Source organism: Helicoverpa armigera, chromosome 9, assembly GCF_030705265.1.
Source record: "Helicoverpa armigera isolate CAAS_96S chromosome 9, ASM3070526v1, whole genome shotgun sequence".
NCBI classification, from domain to species: Eukaryota; Metazoa; Arthropoda; class Insecta; order Lepidoptera; family Noctuidae; genus Helicoverpa; species Helicoverpa armigera.
The window spans coordinates 4829466-4850761 of record NC_087128.1 but is presented as its reverse complement, the minus strand read 5'-3'; the positions used below and the strand labels follow the sequence as shown (position 1 = coordinate 4850761).

At 34.8% G+C, this 21296-nt stretch overlaps 3 protein-coding genes across 6 annotated transcripts in view; 1 reads left to right on the top strand and 2 right to left on the bottom strand.

Moving 5' to 3' along the window:
- LOC110371556 (uncharacterized) overlaps nucleotides 1–1899 on the bottom strand; it is a 33591-nt gene extending 31692 nt beyond the window's left edge. The window contains exon 1 of one of the 2 annotated variants that reach the window (XM_049839058.2): nucleotides 1635–1899. In XM_049839058.2, coding sequence (XP_049695015.2) covers nucleotides 1635–1694 — 60 coding nt within the window. In that variant the 5' untranslated portion in view covers nucleotides 1695–1899. The remainder of the gene's footprint in view (nucleotides 1–1634) is intronic. The other variant, XM_021327876.3, reaches the window with a different exon arrangement.
- A 2547-nt stretch (nucleotides 1900–4446) lies between these two features.
- LOC110371514 (isocitrate dehydrogenase [NADP] cytoplasmic) lies at nucleotides 4447–8187 on the bottom strand. 2 transcript variants are annotated; one of them, XM_021327833.3, is made up of 2 exons: nucleotides 8026–8187; nucleotides 4447–5847 (listed from the first exon to the last, which is right to left on the bottom strand). In XM_021327833.3, the coding sequence occupies exon 2, from the start codon at nucleotides 5836–5838 to the stop codon at nucleotides 4612–4614; it is 1227 nt and encodes a 408-aa protein (XP_021183508.1). In that variant the 5' UTR covers nucleotides 5839–5847; nucleotides 8026–8187; the 3' UTR covers nucleotides 4447–4611. The 2 variants fall into 2 exon arrangements, with proteins under 2 accessions (XP_021183508.1, XP_021183507.1); XM_021327832.3 differs by lacking the exon at nucleotides 8026–8187 and adding an exon at nucleotides 7778–7938.
- Nucleotides 8188–11300: 3113 nt separating this feature from the next.
- Nucleotides 11301–19595, top strand: LOC110371555 (uncharacterized protein). Of its 2 annotated transcripts, none has more exons than XM_064036274.1 (9): nucleotides 11301–11699; nucleotides 12026–12229; nucleotides 12419–12487; nucleotides 12718–12858; nucleotides 13142–13339; nucleotides 13887–14027; nucleotides 14109–14858; nucleotides 14993–15219; nucleotides 15535–19595. In XM_064036274.1, the coding sequence occupies exons 1-9, from the start codon at nucleotides 11556–11558 to the stop codon at nucleotides 16187–16189; spliced, it is 2529 nt and encodes an 842-aa protein (XP_063892344.1). In that variant the 5' UTR covers nucleotides 11301–11555; the 3' UTR covers nucleotides 16190–19595. The 2 variants fall into 2 exon arrangements, with proteins under 2 accessions (XP_063892344.1, XP_021183550.3); XM_021327875.3 differs by having other exon boundaries at nucleotides 11302–11699; nucleotides 13136–13339.
- The last annotated feature ends 1701 nt before the right edge of the window (nucleotides 19596–21296 follow it).

The window sequence follows — 21296 nt, the reverse complement described above, 5'->3', positions numbered from 1 at the left end:
CAAGCACGCATCAGCGGCAATGCAAAACAAAAGTTTATTCAAAGTAATCGTTGGGTGGTGCGGTAGGCAATCCTTATGTACTGGAGGATCATTAAATTTCAATGTACCTACATAGATTCAATGATTTCAAATCTTGTATTTTTTTTTAGTTCATGCCAGAATATGGACAACCTGCTGCAAGTTCGAAAATCGGTGGCGTTAGCAAGGTATCATCTTCGACAGAGATTATTTTACTGTCCTGATGACTAGGTAGACCTTCAACTAAGTCGTCCACGTATGTGCAGATCGCTGATCAGCACCTATAACTTGCATCACATAAATTACGCATCAAGTGCGTTGCTCTATGAGACCGTTGATACTTCACGCATCAAAACTTCTCGATAAAAGTAGGAAGAAGTTACTTCATTGGAAAACTATGTTAATAATAGTTAGGTAGTTTTGTAACGATCTCTACGCATATATTTCTTTCTTAAAGAAAAACACAGTATTAAAATTATAAATAAATCGCAAATTTTAGTTGTTTTTAAATTAACACATAGATAGAGGGTAATGGGATCCTAACTGCACTGTGTGAGGAAGTTTTAATAAGTTAACAAAAATAAATTAATAATAAGTATAGGCACCTAATAAACCCTAATAAAATAATCTATGGGAAATATCCGTACGTCCCAATAAATAAAAACATAGCAACACCTTAAACCCATTAGAAAGAACGCGGTCGACAATCACCTACCATAAATACCGAGACTACGAAGCATCTTTCCTCATCGAACGTTATTTTAATAGGTACTAAAACAATCTAGAGGCTGATGAATAGGAATCATGTGAACCAGAGCTAGTAATTGGGTGCACCAGAGCGGCGCTAGTAAATTGATATGGCAAGCTAGCGGTTCTCGATCGGCGCATGCATCTACGCCCTTCGATATGTATGGCATTTCGATCCGCAAGTTCATAGTTACGGCAATCGAACTGCGCTCCTGGGCGGAGATCGATTCGACTCCATGCACGATGTTGCAATGGTTACAGTTAGTGGACTCGAGTGATATTATCTTATGGTAATTGAACTAAATGTTCTCGCTTTGATGTTACTTTGCTTGGAGGGACGGGAGAAAAAAGTGGACTAAATTGACTGTGTTAATGACTGCGTGAAACTGTGTGCGGTTGTGCGTATTGCGTAGCGATTCCACGATGTAAGTTCTTAAGTGCACTTAGGACGTCGGAACTTAAGTTTTTACTTTTATTCGTATCATATCGTAGGGGTATACCTATTTAAATCTATGTAGGTGCCTAGGTTCCTTTACTACGCGTCGTGTATTTTACTGCGCCAACTTTTACAACTGCGCCTAAATATTAATTTAGGAAGCCAAGTGCGCAGGATGCCTAGAACTTCATTGAGGAAAATTAAACTAATATATGGTCAAACTGGCAGCGTTAGGGACAGTGTAGGCCCATGATATGGTTCCATTTACTTATTCATTCAAAAATATTATTTATTTCGGAAAATGCATAACTAAGATATCATAATAATGTAGGTAGGTACGTAGATATACTTAAATGTAAGTACGTAGATAAATGTCTTCATAGAAATTCCGAATGCATAGGTAGAAGCCGATAAAATAAACAAACAAGCTTACCATAATATTTATTACGATGAACCATCGTAAAAGCATCAAGGTACTCGATTTTATAGACATTATTCACGATATACACATAAACTTATTATTTGTAGATCGCTTTGTTTTTGCGATTAAATTTCCGCGAGCGCGAGCTTTCCGTTCCCGCCAAATGTTCGTTGGAGTGACCACACCGCACACGCCTGTTGGCTGACGCTAAGCCCGCCAAACTGAAGCAAAGCCGTAAGCACCGTGAGAGCTTCGCGAACCGTCTCTGAATGGCCCACTCCACTAGAGGGAGAAATGGCGGGAGTCGCGGGAGGGACGATCTTGTAGGGGAAACCGCGTCAACCGCCTCCGGTAATTCACCAAGAAAAGTTATTTGACGACTTGCCGCATAGGGGATCGCTGTTGTAATAGAAAAATGAAAACGATTTGTAAAGTGAATAGGCGATTTGCAAAATTGCAAACGGTCAATCATTCTATTTTTGGCCGAAGAAATGTGTAGATTAGGGAAGGAAATTGGAATAAAAGTAAATGGACATGCCATGTACCTAGGTATCTACGACAGATACTAAAGATGTATAATGTATAGGTACCTAACTTATAAATAATGTTCTAGCTACATGAGCCTCTTTTATCAATTCGGAATTTAAAAACTTCACTGATTTAAAAAAAGAATACCTAGAAGAAGGTAGATAGAACAAGAAACGAATGTGTTCATCGTCGATATCTGCCGTCGCGTCGTCAATGTAATCGATTTAAGCCACGTATTTTTAGATCAATTTGATTAAAGTAAAATCATCATCATCTGCCTAGCCTTTTCCTAACTCTAACTTCCATTTTAACCGAAGGCTGCACCTGATTAGGTACTAGTGTTTTACAAGGAGCGACTGCCTATCTGACCTCCTCAGCCCACTGAGAAACGAATGTGTTATTAAGTTCTATATTTGTTTTATTGGTAAACATTTAGTATTTACCATAACGCACCTACTTGCTTCATGTTAGTTGTACGCTACCATAAGTTAACAGTCTAAAATCAGTTTTCAGAATACCTACCTAAAGTAAGTACCGATGTTGCGTTGTTTATTGCGCATAACCGCAAATTGTAAAATCTGATTTCAGTTTAGGTAATTGAAGCTGAATGTGTGGGCTGTGGTCTCTGACAAGACCAAATCAAAATAACAATATTACCTACCTGTCTATCAAATTATTTTCAGAAAACCGCACTTTAGGGTTCCCGCCTTTTGTGGTCAAATGGTATTCGTACTTGCCTATAAATTAAACGGTACCTATTTAATAATGGAATAGTGCAAAGTAGGTACCACAGAGTTATTTTCAGTACCTATAGGCACTGAAAGAATAGAAGTTTATTGTTTCCAGTATTACAGCAAACAGAAAAAAAACTTAACACCGCTATAATACCGAAAGCAAAAGGTTCGAGCGTCAGCTTATGCTTAGGCTTCCCAAAAGGGGTTGTCAAACACTGGTTTTCAGCTCGAACCCTTGACTCCCGTTTACAGTAAAAGCAGGTAAAACGATCGCAGCGCATACAGTGGTGGAAATTCGCAACAAATGCGGATGGTTATATGCGTCTTTCAGTGCTTTTTTTTCGCTTTATTATGAAGACAATAATAAGCATATTTTTTAATACCGAAGCTGTTTCCCGCGGTTTCATTCAAGTAATAAATATAGTCCATGTTACTGGGCGATAGTCACCCAGAGAGTGTCCAGACAGTGTCACCCAGAGAGTGTAGGGTCCAGAGAGTGACCTTACGAACCCTTTGGGGTACAAAAAGAGACTACTATTTAGAAGTACCTACTTATAAATATGTTTGTTGTCGTTTGATTGAAACACGTTAGACTAACTTTTCGAGTTCTCCTTTCTGAAATCGAACAAGTGACTTGTATGGTACTTAGGTAGGCAGGTCTACCAGCGAATCACTTAACAATTTATTTTTTCATTTCTTACTGGCAAATATAAACATTATTATACGAGTATTTCCTCAAATGAAAATCTGGTGTATGAAGATCAGACTATTCAGGTAGGTACTCTTGTTATCAAACGTGAAACGTTGATACGGTAAGATATACCTAGCTGCGATAAAAATTGCATAATCGCGTAATTTAACCAGAAAATTAACTGAAGTAGGTAAATAAAATGGGTAGGTACATACAATCTTTATATGAAAGTATCTGCAATGTTGAACCTTTAAATAAGATTTGCCCGCCATCTATGCGCTGGCCGAAGAACTAAAATAAGTCTCCATTTGATACCTTGATCATGGTGCGCTGTAGTACCTACCTCAAAGTGGCGCTAGTAGTCGTTAGGTTAATCCTTGAAACATGTTAATCAAGATCAAATAAATATGTAGTTCGACTTTGATTCACGCGTAGGTGTGATCATTAAAACCTTAGTTGCTATGACTGTCTGATTGAGTTATTTAGATAAGATAAACTGTTTTATCAGTGTAGTCTCAAATAGTCCACAACTGTTGCTATCAGCAATACCTAATTATCTTTTGGAGATAGTAGAGGTAGACCTACTGCAATTTCTTTTTTTTGTGTTGTTTATTGGGTGAACTAGGTTCTAACTTTGATGATAAAAAGGACGATTTGAATTGACTACGTATCTGTTTTGTATGTATAGTAGCAGATTCAATATTCTCATTTCATTCATTTCCTTTCCATTCAAAAATATACGGTGATTATGCGACATTAGGATCGGAAACAATACAATAAAATTCTGTTAATTTATTGTTTCGAACCCCTAATTTACAATTACAATTCTGACAAGCCGGGTAATGGTAAACACCAAATCAAAAGTCAACACTTAGAATATATTAAATAGCATTTATTACAATAATACAAATTATTTGTTATAAATAAGGTTTACCTATAGAACCCTTATTCCCTTGTGACATGATTATAATTTAATACGTAAAAATAGATTGGTAAAAATTGTTCACAGGCTACACAGTTTCTTCTGTGTAGGTAGTCATTTACCCAAGCTCTTCTTGAGGTTCTCAGCTAGCTTATCCATAAACTCGAAAGTTTCGTAGTAGTCTGCCCTCTTCACGTTGTTCATGCCCTTAATACAAATAGCAAGGTCTTTAGTCATGATTCCAGATTCTATCGTGTCAATGCAGACCTTCTCTAAAGTTTCCGCAAAGTTCTTGAGTTCAGCGTTGTTATCTAAATGAGCGCGGTGCAAAAGACCCCTGGTCCATGCAAAGATTGAAGCAATCGGATTGGTGGATGTCTCCTTTCCTTGTTGGTAAAATCTGAAATGCCTAGTTACTGTACCGTGAGCGGCTTCAGCTTCTACAGTCTTTCCATCGGGGCAAATCAGGACAGATGTCATGAGACCGAGAGATCCGTAACCTTGGGCAACGGAATCTGACTGCACATCTCCGTCGTAGTTCTTGCAAGCCCACACAAATCCACCCTCAGATTTCATGGAGTAAGCAACCATATCATCAATTAACCTGTGCTCATACCAGATACCCGCGGCTTCGAACTGAGATTTGTATTCCTTCTCATAAATTTCTTGGAAGATGTCCTTGAAGCGACCATCGTACTTTTTAAGAATTGTGTTTTTGGTGCTCAGGTAAAGAGGGTACTTCCTACCCAGGGCGTATTTGAATGACGAGTGGGCGAAATCAATGATAGAGGCGTCCGTGTTGAACATTCCAAGGGCAACACCAGCACCTTTGAATTCGTTAACGACGTGCTTGATGGGTTCTCCATTGGGTGGTGTCCAAATGAGCTCCAGGGTTCCCGCGCCAGGTACTACAAAGTCAGTAGCTTTATATTGATCGGCATGCGCATGACGTCCGATAATAATGGGCTTCTCCCAGCCAGTCACAAGACGCGGAATGTTCTTGCAGATGATAGCTTCCCTAAAGACTGTACCACCCAGAATATTACGAATAGTTCCATTAGGACTCTTCCACATTTTCTTCAGCTTGAATTCTTCTACTCTTTTCTCGTCTGGAGTGATGGTCGCGCATTTGATGCCAACATTGTATTTCTTGATAGCTTCAGCACAGTCAATCGTTACTTGGTCATCAGTCTTGTCACGGTTTTCCATTCCAAGGTCGTAGACATGCAGCTCGATGTCCAAGAAGGGCAATATGAGCTTCTCCTTGATGAGATCCCAAATGATCCTGGTCATCTCATCACCAAGGACGTCGACAACGGGACCAGCCTTTATTTTCGACATTGTTGGTATCTGAAATAAAAGTTTTAATAATTAATATTTAAGTATATTTTTTTTCGATTTATTGCTTCTACTAAAATGCTACCTATTAATTAACCAATAAAATCTACTGAGCTCCAACAAGTAACAAGTGGGCAGCTGAATAAAATTATACAATACGCGAACAAAATATTAAATGTCTATACCTACAACTAAATACATACTTTACAAAGACGCTAAAATAAAACTTGCAAGATACCTATGTCACGTTATCTATGTATGTATTATTTATGTAAACATTACAACACACACGAATCGGTTTATCGACCTTGGTAAGAGTATTTTCATTTAAAATAAACACAATTTTTAGACTATGACCCTTGTAATTAAAGTTCAAAGAATTGATTACCATAGGTGACTGACAATGGACAGAAGAAAATACTTATTAGTAGGTAGGGGCTAACCATGAAATACACAAATGTTTATTTAATTCATGGGAATATATATTCATTCAGTTACAACTATGCAATTCAGGTAAAATATTTTCTCAAAACTATTATGTTACAGTCACACAACTCGGCATAAAGAATTCAAAATTACCAAGATTATGGGGCCATAATAATAAGACTAAAAAGAAATGCAGTTGTTATACCTATTTGTGATTGTTAATGACTATAAACAATAACATGTTTTTGATAGAATTACACTATATCACTATTGCAGTATTGTGTCATCAATTTTATCTTAAATTATATTGCGTACACAGATGATGTAATAAACTAACAATTGACTGTTAGTTCCTATCCTGTTATTACTAGGTACTGACTAACAATAAAATTTATGTGTACTAGTACTTATTGATAATAGGCAATTCATTGATGTAAATGTCATCATAGATCTTTATGAAGAAGCATGTAGCTCTTTACGTAGAGGCGCAAGTAATATTTTACATTTCTGATCATTTCAAAATTATATTTTTAATATATACAGCAAAGTTTACTTAATCAGAGTTCAATAAACTAATTCTAACACCAAGGCCAAATAACTAAATAATAAAAACAATTTTACTGGTATGCTCGGCAAACTGGTCAATTTATTGGTTACAGATTCCGAGTGTATTGATGCTGAAGCCGGTCCTCTATCCAAATTCATCTTAATTGAAAAGATAATAAATAATTGTATGTTATCTAGAAACAAACATATCAAAAATTAATAGAAGCTATCAATTATAATTTAAAAAAAAGAGGTAAGAAGGCCACACCTTCTTTTTTCAGATAAATAACATAAAGAGAACTATTTCACAATAATATACTATGAACATACAGGTGTCAGTCTTTTCTAAAAACAAATGGTAGCATGACTAAACAGTTTATTTGGTGAGATAGTGTTTATCTACCAAAAACCTTGTAATGATATATATTTTAAATAAAAAAATCAAAGGTTACTTTAGACTGGATGTTAAATTGATTTATAAACGTAATAGAACTAGGACTTGAATATCTGTTCACTTTGAAAAGTAATTTATATTTTAAGTAAAACATTAATTTTGAAATTGAAAGGTAAGTAGGTACATTAATTTGGAATATGAGAAGATGAAAATCTATGAGAAAGAATACACAGACATATTCTAGAACTAAAAAGTCTAGAATGAAATACTATTTAAATATATACCAAGCTTGAGGAAAATGAGAACATCATGCCTAATATAGAAACAAAATACATAACCTAAGGACATGGCATTTAATTTTAGCATCTCAGACTAAAATTCCATTGGAATGTATGTTTACAGAGGTAATTGAGTAATTCGTGGCAAAGTACAAAGTCCGAGAGGCTGGAGTGGAAGGCTTTTCGAAACACCTCTCTTTATAGGGAAACACACCGGAAATACTAAGCCGACAAAAATAAATTTAGGTTTAAACATAATACAGTTTGTCAATAAAATGTATGGAATTTGTTATCTTACCAATTAATACTTCGTAAATTGAGAACTATTATAACTGTTCACGTCCTACAAGACCCACTCAACAAACCGGACTGCGAGTATTGCTAGCGGCGGCTGAGTTGTCGATATTATCATATCAGTTTATTACAACAACACGTCATTCGTAGATGTTTGTAATTGAACGACAATTCACGTTCAATGAACGAATTGGAGGCCCTGGCATTGCACTATGTTCCTTTAGTTAAATATTCAAATCAAAAAATGCTTACCTTGATGAGAAACTTTAAGATTATTGAGAATTTGAGATTCCGACTCCGACCGACACGCGTCAACACTCAACAGACGACGACGTAACGAAAAGGAAAGAGTAAGCGAGTGAAAATTAAAATTCACAAATACGAAACGTTTCGACAAATTCGGCGATAAATGAGACGAATAAAATAATTATTCGTTTTTATTTAAAGCGATAAGAAAAATGAAATATTTTTAAATGACTTGGCACCAGGGTCTGTCAAGTTTGTTCTACGAATTGCATTAAGGTGGGCTTGAAAACAAGAGAGAGTCAACGACATCAGAGTAAAAGAGATAAATATATAATGTTGCCACCAAAAATACAATTTCGTATTCTCCCTAATAATGAGCGTATAAATTGATTTTTAAAGTAAATTACCCTTGAAGATACTTTTAGCTATTATTCTAATGCCAAAAAATATACTTAGTTGAGAAATATTAGATATAAAATTTAATATTACTTATTAGAAAATATATATGGGGGATTATGTGTGGCAACACTAATGTCCGGACGCCATATTGGTTTTGACATTGTTGACGTCACAAGAAAAATGTCTGCGGCCGGTTGCGCACCATTTTATCTTGTACTAATGTTTATTTGTAATAAATAAACTACTTCCATTTAATTCTACATACATTGATAACGTTGAGTCGAGCTTGCTCCTCCGTTGCTGTGTTTTGGTGAAATTAAGTGTGTATTTGTGAGATATAGACTCGGTGTTGAGACAGTGACTTGTTTGATTTTGTTTTGTGTTTAATTCGCGATGAGTTCACAAAAAGAAAACACAAGAATCTGCTGCTTGTGTGGATCTTCACCTTCTAAAGATCCCAGCATCACTTTGCATCGGTTTCCAAAGCCTGGCACTAAAATGCTCTGCGGTATGTACACTCCATGCTATTCGTCTTAGACGACATAGAATACCACATTTATTGTTAATTCCGCTTCTAACTACCACAAACTCACGTAACATATATACCTATATACTTAAGTCCCAACTTTCCTTGCCAAAAATCATTAGGTACTTACTATAAAAAGTTTTCTTGCTTACACCATTCCCGTATCTAATATAACATCTCTTTCAATCAAAGCGAAGACTACCCACTGACATGATATAATAATATCTTAACTCGGAAAATGATTAAAATAGTGTGTAATTTGAGAGCAGTGGTGGCAGTGGTAACTGCCCCAACTTACGAGTGGTAGGTCGCGGGTTCAAACCCGATCTGGCGCATAACTTTGTGTAATTTATTTCGTCACTACTGCTCTCAAAACGGTGAAGGAAAACATCGTGAGGAAACCAGCATGTCCTAGAACCAAAAAAAAATTCGAAGACGTGTGACATCCACCAATCCGCACTGGGCCCGGGGTGGATTATGGCCCAAGCCCTCTCCTAGAGAGGAGGCTGTGTCCCAGCAGTGGGAACATTAGAAGGCTGATGATGAGTGTGTAATTTTGATATTTTTAATTTTCAGTTGTGAATTATGGGCAAAGTATTGCTTCCCAAACGAAGCCTGGTCTTCACCAAAATTCCAGGACGCCTCCATAAACAACATAAGATGCTATGCAGCAAACATTTCAAAAGCACATGCTTTAATGAGAAGAAGTTGTTCAGAACAGCTGTACCTGATGTTTGTAAATATCAAAATATAATTGGTCTAGTGTCTTTCTCTTCCTAATCATTTCTATAATAAAGAAGAAATAACACCAACGTTTATTACACAATATGATAGAATAATTTAAACCATGTCTGTAAACTTGTTGTTTGTTAAACAAATCGATAGTATTCTTTATTGTATAATAACATAGTCTTGTTTTTATAATAGTAACACTTTAAAACTAACTAGAATTTTTGTTTGTTTATGTTTTGATGTTGAAATTGTATGCAATAGGCCCATCCATACTTGTTATTTTGGACGAAAATGTCTGAAATACCTACCTAAATTGATTAAATTCATGTATTTTAAAATTCATTACATAGGTGCACATACTTGTGATTTATGAACACCTTTTGTACCCTATTTCTGGAAATAAATTATAATTATTAACATGCTAAATAAAAAACTCTTGTACTGTAATCTTCCTTTTATTACACTGCTGCACTGCTCTATAAAGATAAATATTAGCAATTTATGCACAAGTACACTGTGTTTCATGTCGATTATTGCTGAGCAAAATGTGATAATCTTGCTCAGCCATAATCGACGACGCACTGGGGCCCGATTCTCCTAATTTTACGATTCAGTCGAGTCGATTCACATTCGACTGAGATTCAATCCGACTCAATTACGATTGAAGCATATGTGGCATTCCGCTATTTTTCTTTGAAATAAACGTTTTATCCTTTTCTGTCATTCAATAATGAATCATTTTGTCTGCAAATGATTTACGATTGCAATATGATTGTAGAGCAAACTACCGTATAGACCAAAATCACCAAAATAGCAGACCAATCGCAAACCAATCGAATGTCGTTGGAATACGATTGGTCTTATATTAGTAGCAGAATGCCCGATATGGTTAAAACTGCTACTGCGATCATATTGCGATTCAATTTCTATTCGATTTTAACATTATTAACTTAGGAGAATCGGGCCCCTGTACTTGTGCATAAAATGCAATAAAAATGACCTATAGAATATACTGTAGTTTGAAACTCCCGCCCTAGCTTCTACTCTCTAGTTTTCGTGGGCGGAATATAGATGGCGCCGGCCGGTAAGGAAAAATTTCCTCATAAAATTTGTACGGAGTCGTTATTCTTCCCTTTAGGGTATATATGTTCTGTGCTTGGCACTTAGGCAGGTACAGCAATGAGTTTTTGTGGATAAATAATTTTGCTGTTCATAGTGTTCATTTAAGGGTCTACCTATGTATGTACGTACCAGAATCGTAATGACATTAAGAAACCGTTAAGCTTTAGTTTTTTTAATTAGATTTTTTTTATGATGTCTTTCAACGAAAGTAGACGGTTAGACGATTTGTAAATAGCCGGTTTACAGCTCTCTTGTATGAATTATCACCTTTTATTCCTAAACTTGAATGAAATTAATTATCTAGGAAGCATGTTTCGGTTGCCTGGGTAAAATTATCTATTACATTTTTATTTCTAGTTCTAACTCTTGGGTACCAACTTCCTTTAAAAGAAATCCGATGGAACCCGGGATGAAAAAAGAGAAGCGGCCCATACCTTTCTTTATTCGACTCCATCCATTGCAGAATGTATAGCCCGTCCTGCACAGAGGCACGATATGTACCTACCTATTTTCACTTCTAGCAACTCAAAGAACTGACGCCCCTTCCCCGCCAACCCTCCCAGTCCCCTATGCAGCTTTCAAAGCTCATCTTTCTGTTTGTTGAATGGAAATATAAAACAAAAGCAGTGAAATCCTTAATAAAATAGAATATTCTGTATGAAATTGATACTGTGTTGTGATCGATGTGCGTCGTGAATGATTTCTTGTGCGTTTTAATATGAAAATCAAACAGAACAGCCTATGACAGCAATTCGAAATGGTGGTGCAAAAGAATTGGAATAACGTTGATACATCGCACCAAAATCCAGCTCCTGAGAGCTCCAGTGATACATGGGGATTCCAGGCGCCTTCTAAATCAGTTAACGTTCGTCCTAACACACCCGTAGCCAACATGCAAGCCGTAAGTAAATTCTAGATCGTATTTTTCAGTGACCATGAACATGACAATGTAAATAATGAATTCTCATGAAAACATTGGAAGATTTACGATAATTAACGTAGCATGGACCAAATATTAGGTTAAAAAACTGTATGTACGCGTATTTACATTTAGTTATCTAAACATTTAGGCATAACATCATGTCAATGGCATTGTTGTTCAGAGAGAAAATATTCTGTGAATATAATATGTTGCCAAGATTGCTTGGCAAAATTTTACACTGAAGAATTTGTGGCTGTATGAAGTAACTTCTCATGTACATAAGATCTTAATTATCTAATTTCCAGAAACAACCAGTAACCCGGCAGATTGCCATTAATACACTGGCAGCTATGCATAGACGGTTCAGTCTGCCTGGACCTGTACAGCCACATTCCAGACCTATTGCCGAGTTCAGGGCCAGTGCCAACAAGTCACTAGACATGTTAAGACAAACCATTCAGTCAGCCGTTACAAGAGAGATTGACCAAGTGATCAAGAAATACTTAGAAGTAAGTTTTACTATCTAATGTTGTTTACAAAAATGATTATGATAATATAATTTTATTATTCTATTTTCGTAAACAGTTTGTTGATTGTTATTCAACATTCGTAAGTTAGCTCAAAACAATAATAGTTTCTTTTTTGTGTTATTGTTTAGAATAATAAATTTTGGTACTTACATTTGTTTTATGTTTCAGAAATTCTTTGTACCAGCAGTCAACAATATAAGATTAAATTTGGGAGATGAATCCGTTAGTGAAGATCAGGTAATGATATTTTTCTTTTGCAAAAAATTTACTGTATGTACCCATATCACTGAAACAATCATACTTATGTCCGTCTTGAGTGATAAGAGGTCACAAAAAATTATTGTATACAAAACAAACTATCTCAATGTTACAAATATATCTGCAGTTATTTACGTAATGAAGAAATTTCTTATCAGAAAATTGGATAATGCGTAATTGTCATTATAATTAACGGTCTTTATCTCTAGGTTCGAGCGGTGTGTCGTGCAATGTTGGATGCAACTCGTTTATTGTATACCACACCTCCAAAGCCCGCTCAGTCACCGTATGAGACTAGTGACTCGGATTCCAGTAATGGGCTTGATTCTAAACTCGTCAAACAGCCTAATGTAAGTATACTTATCTTGAGCATGGTTATTTTATTAGATAGTTCACAAATCCAATGTTATTTACTGGCCATTCACATGAAATGATAACTTTTTAACCTGCTCCTAACATTTTTTGTGTTAATGTTATGTGAACTTGATAATTTTTATGGCAAGTATTAAGTGATAAATGTTTTATGTGTGCAAAAAAAAAAAAAAAAATTTTATTAAAAAATGAAAACTTTTTATTTTTACTTCTAATAATTTCAATGGTTATTGTCAGTAAGAATTTATGAAATAGTTACAGAGCCCCTGTCAAAAGAGGAAGGATTCAGAAAACGATATAGACCTTGGCATAAAGCGTAAGAAGATAAAACAAGAGGACACCACAGACAGTGCATCCTCATCTCCATTACCATCACCTGCTCTCCGAGACCCTGAGAAGTGGAATCCTGCACGATTGACTCAAGAGACATTGTTTATTATGGGATCTCATGCTCATAAAGTAAGAATTGTGTCATATGTAGTATTTCATTTATTAATTTAAACTTTATGCAACATGAAAATTGTACAAAGGTGGATTAAATGTCATAGGCATTCTTTCCAGTCTACTTCAAGGTGATGCAGAGATAACATGGTGCTTTTATTGCCAAAAGAAAAAAACGAATGAAAGATAAAAACTGAATACTAAATAGTTAATAGATATGTACATAAATATTGTTACATACATATTTAACAATTATTCAGTCAAGACAGAATGTTTCCAAAAGGGTCTTTAGAGCCATCCTGACCATAGCTGGTGCTGGCTAAGGTGCTTCCTAGAATTTCATACATTTTCGGCTGTAGATTCAGAAAATAATCTCCCAGTTAGCTTGACTGCAGGCTTTCCGTAGTACATATACATATACATGCTTGAAACAGGATTATTGTTCTTTCCGATATCTTTTTGAAACATGTACTTTTATTTGGCTGGCTAAAAATACCTGAGATTTAAATTATGCTAAAAAATTATCAACTCTTAAATTTGATTTCCTAATTATTGTTTCTTTCAGGTGCTAGGCTTGGGTAACTCTAGGGGTCGCTTATACACCAGACATGCTGGCCTGCTCAGATATCCTGCTGATTCTTCAGACAAGGAATGGATTGCTAGTCATAATTTGGTCAATGCTGTTGGTGGGAAAACATATATCATGGTAATTATTACTTTCAATTCCTCATCATATCAACATTTAGCTAATTCCTTTGATAAAAATTTCGATAATGATAATTTTCAGGTATTGGAAGACATTGAAGAATTGGCCAACAGTGATGCTTACAAACACAATTCGCTCCCCATGTTGGGAGAACTAACAGGCTTCAAAGTGCCTCTGTTTATGCTGAGGAAAATAAAGGCTTATGTTCTTAAAAGAGCTCTCAGCGGCGACATAAGTAATGCCAACAGCCCACAGCCATGCACAAGTAACATTCAAGAAGAAGAAAAATATAAGATTGAAGATATCAAAGTTGAACCAAATCATGATAATTTTGACAGTAACAGTTTTGATGCGAGCCAGTACATTGGCAATGGTGAAAACACTAGAGATTTCTCAGACGTACCAATGTTAAAGGAAGATACCGACTTTGCAGACATAAAAGTTGAGGATATGGATGACATGAAAGTCGGGGGAATAAAAGTTGAGGATTTAGATGAAATAAAAATGGAAGAAATGAAGGACGATGATGTGGATCTCAATAATATTAAAGTAGAGAACATTGATGACTTAGATGTTGAGGGCATAAAAGTGGAAGATATAAAGTTAGAGAATGATGACTTCTCACTTTGTAAAGATTCTGAAGATGGTCAGAATCATTTGGTGGATGGCTTATTGGAGTCTGACATAGAGTTTTTGAGCCGAAACTTGGGGAATATTGAGAGTGATGCTGACGCGAGAAAGACAATAGAAAAGCTGACTGGAGCCAACCCAGATACAATTACCTTAGTAGGCGATGAATTTGATTTGGGGACTACCTTGAATACCAGCAATGTAAGTTTTGCACATATTTTATTATTGTTGATATTTAAGTACCATTTTTTCTTTCAAAGAAATGTATTAAATAGAGCACCAAATTTTCAGAAATTATGTTTTAAATTAAATTGTAATATCCTTATTTTTTCTAGTTCTCCGTTAACCAAACGAAATGCATCACGGTAGCATCAACGACGAGTGGCATGGTGCACAGTGTGCCAGTGGCCCACTTGGCACCTCCGCGGATCACTGGGAGCACCGTACATTACTACACCAGTTCTAACATTCCGTCTGCTGGCCAGCGGACCGTCCACCATCTGCCGCAAGCCACCGTCACTATACAAAACATACCTGGTACTACGTCGCAGGTTATACGTGGGTGAGTGTTTTGTTGCTATAGTTTTTTTTTCTAGGCGTCAGAAGATTTGGTGAGTTCACTTTCAGGAGTGTAATTTTATTATGTAGATAGAACTTTTGTGTTAAACTATGATTAATCAGAAACCTTTTTCAACAAGTTGACAGTACTATTATTTTATAAATAACAGTATTTTGGGAATATGCTTCTTTCTGTTTCACCATATTTCTGAATGGAAAAGCAATGTCGACTTTTAAATGCAAGAGTTTCTTACGATGTTTTCCCCTGCTGATCAGCATTATACAGGTATAAAAAACTAACGTTTTCTATTTTTTGCAGAATACCCATCAACACCAAATCTGGTACATTCAGCACGGTCATGTCTCAAGGGACAGCCAGTACAATCATCGGCTTCGGCACTCGCACATCCAACGCGACCATCATCGGCACTCCGCAGTATGTCAACGTCAGTTCTAAGTCATTCCCCACGGGAAACATTCTACACAACGCCATAGTTTCACGGAACATTATCAACCGAAACAATCTCTCGGCCCCTGCTTCGAGCGCAACCTTCAATGTGACAGCAGTCCGGCCCGTACTCCACACGTCAACACCAAAGATAAGTACAGTCGTCACCGCAAGTTCCAGCGATTTCGATAGCATTTCTACCACCAAAGATATGATCGACAATGCGTGTAATTCCTCTGTTATGTTGAAGAAGGTTTTGACTCTGGGCAGCGCGGGCGCTACCAAGTCGTTCATGATGCATAATACGCAGAAGGTACTTTCAACTGGCTTCGCGAATGGTGTGACTCCACCACCAAATGTTACTATTGTCAGTTCAGGCACCAGCGGTGGAATGCTGAACAACAATAACGTAGGACATTCATCGGGTAATATTGTAAGTCCTACATCGGGTACTTTAAGCGCTACACATGCTACTCTTTCAGCTTTGTTGGCGTCCAACGGTGAGAACTCGCCAAAAAATAAATAAGTTCCATTTCCCATTCCATAATAGTGAATCTTACTGATCTCATTGATAATTTATAAGTAATTAATCTTGTAACTCTATCAACGGTATAGTATCTAAACATGTAATATTAAGAGAAAAAAAAAACATATTTTTGTCTGTCAGGTGGAGTAGAGTAAAATACCGAATAGTAGTGGTAGTGTATAAAATAACCAGCATACTGCCTGTTTTAAAATCGTTTTCTCAATTCCACACAAACTAAGCTGGCTATAAACTAAAATATAAACTTGTCAAACCTACGTAAGTAGCAGGGTGTAAGGAATAGATTGTGTTGTGAAAATTTTCATGTGGCCTATACAAAAAATTAAATATTTTATCTATTGTTCCCAAAAATAGTCAGTCCTCCTTGTCTATATCCTTTGTGGGTCATCAAATCTTCAGTTATTCTCTGGAGTGGCCCATTATTGACCTTCTACATGTGTATTATTATTATTAATCTACCTCTTTATGTTACCCGTTATACTATTATAATAATTTTCTACTATTAAAGGTTGTGTCTTTACTTATCTGAAAGTACAAATTAGGGTTGCGTGTTATCAGTATTATTTTGTAGTTACGTAGTTTATGTTATTATTGTTGCATCACTACTTATTATTTAAGTAACAGTTATATACTTGAAATATTAATATCAATATCTTACTGAAAGTATAAGAAAGCTGTATGAGAATTGACATAATTGTTCATCTCTAGGAATTGATTAAGCTATTTAAAGTTTCTATTTATCTTTTCAAGGTATGTTGCAGTGATCAGTCTTAGTTATATTAAAAGATCTCTTAGTTAATTCTGATATAAGTGTTCATTTAGTTACAAGCAAAAACGACCAATTATTATGTTTGCTTTTCAATAAAGGTTGTTTTTCCCATATTACATGAGGTGACTTTGAATATTTTAAAGAATTATTTTTTTATGTAGGCGTTTTAATCTTAGCATATACAATTATACATACCTTGTTTTCTTATTTATTTAAAATAAACAAAAAATGTATGGACTGCACTAGTGATTCATTTGAAAACTGACTTGTTAAGAATGTTGAATAGTTATTTTTAATACTGTTTTTTGTAATAAAACAAACAATTCTATTTTTGATGGGATTTCAAGCTCTTATATTTGTTTAAGCGTTTTTATATATTAACTGAGGGTTTTTACTTATTGATTCGTACTTACAACATAAAAGTAATAAAAACTTTTAGAAGTACTCATTAGATTTGTTGTAATATAGGTTTAGGTTCAAACGTAAAATGTAGATTAATTCGTAGATTGCCATATGCAAAAACTTGATTATGATAGGCTAAGAAGTTCTTGAAAGTATTTTATTTTTACTTATTATTCGCAAGGAGTTTGAAAGTGTGCCAAAATCTATGTCTACTTGTTTCACAAAGCTTTAAAATGTATCTAATTATGCTTTTGCTTATAAGTGCAAAGAAATTTTACTACTCCGCTAAAAGAATTGTAGTAATTATAATTCCAAAGGTTGTTTCAATAACATTTCATAGGTAAGTCAAAATACCCTATGTAGTGTGCGTAAAATCTCTTCGTGTCTGGAATTAGACCACGTATCTAATACTATTAATATCTGAATAAAGCAATACTTGATACTACAATGTAAGCGTATATTCTCGAAGATTATAATTTTGAATAGTAGGATGTGTGGTCGTGCAGCACAGTGGTTGTGATTACGTTACAAAATGCGCATGCACAGTGGGCATGTTAAAAATATCCAAAGAAATTGTCGATTACCATAAATTAGTGGCACGTTAATTATAATTATACAATTTTCAAAATTGATTGCGCTCATTCAGCTTTGTAAATTCAGACAGGTTTGCTACCCTATATTGAATTTCTCTTTAGGTCAGCAACGAAAGCGATGCTCATACCATTTTCATATATCGATGTGACTTTTTAAATGGGCGTGCATATAAATTCTCAATAGTGTTGCCATGTATGGCTGGGGGTGCTAGTGACCTTTATTTTAATGTTACCTCCCCCATTTGTAGTCTCAATATCGCTTCACACTACGTTTATTTATTAAACTTTATTGTTATCGAGTTGCAATATTCATAATATTTTGCTAGCTTTCAGCGGCTATTATTTCAGCTTTAATTATTATTTGCTTGCAATATTTTTATTTGTAATTCAGCTTTGTGCAATTTACGTTTATTTATTTTTATATTATAATTTAAATTGTTTTTTGCTTTTTGCAATATTTTTGTTTGAGCGAAGGCTTTTTATTTGTTTCATGCCAGCGTCATTATTTATATTTGCTTAGCTTGCAATACGTAACAATATTTTTTATTAAGAACTTGAGGCAAAATTAGTTTATTTAAAATTAGGGAAAAATTAAACTTCATGTTGAATTATTAATTTTCGACTGATGTTTTGGATGGTATCCAAAGATATTTCTGTATACAGAATTATTATAGTGATGTGTTGTTAAATGGCTGTGTTTTTATTTCAATGAAATAATTTTGTTGAAGAAGTCTTTAAAGACATACATTTCGTTTTACGTAGTATCACCAAATTGATGATTGAACTTTTTTCACGTAAATGTGGAGTCGTTTAAGGATAAGTTTTAAACTATTTAGGATACGTATGTATGTACCTACTTGTTAGTACTTAATGGTTGTTGTGGCTGTGTGTTACTCTAGATCTAAAGTTATTAATGTACTTATTGCTATTTTTGTCTGAAAAAGGTTGTAATGATAATCGTACCTAGTGAAATATTTTGATCTCTAGATTAGTATTTTATCTAATGTAATAATCTATGCGTTAATGTCCCGACTCAAAAAGTACATAATATACATTTTTGTAATAGTCATTCGTCCAGTGTGCTTATGTAAGTATTGGTTTTAAATTGTATGATATCAATAACCAGGTTTGGATTTTTATACTTTATTTTCACTTTGTTTTGTAAGTACATAAAATTCTATACCATGTCTCACTTTGATAATGCACAATTATTTAGATTACAATATCAGTAAGTTATAAATAAGCAACAATTTAACTGTCTACCGATTCACAACTTCTTTTCTGTGTATCAAAATATCCGATGTACTTTATTGGCTGCTTAAAATAGCAGCTATCAATCATAATGTCTTGTGATTTGGCAGCATTAAATTATATTGCTATGTTACCGTCCTAAAAATAAAATGTACTCATTGCGAGATTCTTGGATTATTTTAAAATCATTTTGAAAAGGATATTAACGGCCTAGTTTTTAATATGTCAACGAATCTACGTACTGTGATTATACTACTCTTTTAATGTAAGTAGTTTCAGGCTAATTTCTTTAGTATATAAATGTGAACACGCTTAAATATTGTGATTAATAGAATGAGACTCAGTAAAATGTGGCGCCGATATCGCTCCAATTGCGAAATATTCTTGCACCGACATAACGGCAACTTGTATAAAATTAGGTATAATCTTAAAATTGAGCTGGGTTTACGTAAAATCTCCAATTTGTATTCATTATTTCGAAGAAGAATATTATGGTGTAACTTTTACCTTTGACCTCTAATTTAGATTCTGCATTTGTAGCACTTTCATACTACCGAATTTTCCGCGAGGTTTTCACTCGCGGTACATACGGGCATTGCTTTGCGTAGGTATACGCGTGACAACCGTGAACCTAGATAATAACAACATTCACCGGTTAGAGATTTGTTTGACGCCCTAAAGTGAAGTATGAAATCGCTCTTATGAAGTATCTATAAAGGGTGCAAATGTAATCATTTGGGACGGAGTGCACATTCTGAAGCTCAAGTTAACCGACAACATAAACGTCAGTTTCTTTAAAACAACTGTTTACTATGACCTACCTTTAATTCGCAAAGTTAACAGTTAAGAAAAACGGGCGTTTATATTGGTCGGTGAACTTGGGCCTCAGAATGCCTCAGTCTTTGGTCTAGTTACCAAAGCCGCGCAAGGAGATTAGATATCGGTGCTGGAAAAGGCATCACTGTCATTGTCAATACGACAGTTTGTAATGTAGCACTGCCCATGCCAAAAATAACTTATTTCTATAAAAACTAAATTAATAAACGATATGTTTAACAATTCAGTTTTGTTGTATGATTTTGATTTTGTTAGGAAACCTACTTTATCTTAAGTATTTATTTATTTTAAAGCTATTGCATAAGTTGTAGTGCCTACTCGTAAGTTTATAGCACTCACTTATTTTTAAAGTAAGTATCATAAAAAGTTTACGATTATTACAATTTACATGATCTGTTCTAATGTATACTGTAAACATTGCCGTTAATTAGAAAAAAAGAGCGTGTAAAAATTTTAGATTTTGGCACAATATTTTTTCAGATCAATAAAACTGATAAACAATCATACAATTCACGAATATGACGCGATTGCGTTGAGGGTTCCTCTAATGTTTGGTCTGTAATCTCTATAATTCTGAACGTATAACGTATTTCACCCAAAAATATGAATTGTTCAAGTTCAGTTATCCTCATTAAGAATTTCAACGTACATATGTTTTCCTTGAACTTCAGCATGGTGTATCGCAATTTTTTTTTTCAATATTCCTCCGAAGTAAATATTTATGCACCTGTAGGTATCAATTACACAATGAAAATAAAATGTGTCTCAATGGAATTTAAGGTAAAAAAGGACAAACATTACAGCAATCGCATATTTTCAGCAAATATATTATTCAGTGTTGGCTAAAATGAGCCTTTCTCGTAAAACATTTTGTATATCAGTTTAAGATTTTCCAAGTTTTACTTGGGGACAAGTTATTCCATATTGTTGACTTTATAGTGGACGGTTTCATAATGAGGACGTAATTTACGTTAGCGAACATTTTAGCGCACTTGGAAATGTTTTCCATTTTCTGTTTGTATGAGAAATAGGAAAATTAATATTCAATCTCAAAATAATTTGTGATAACACGTGTTTCAAATATTGCGATCGATTATAAAACGATGTTAAATATATTGTCGTGCTTCACACTATTGTTAATTGCTAGAGTACGTAAACGCATAACCACATTATTGCGGATTTTCCGTTCGGTTAAAAAGTCTACTTAGTTTGTTTTACATTGACATCATCGTTTTGT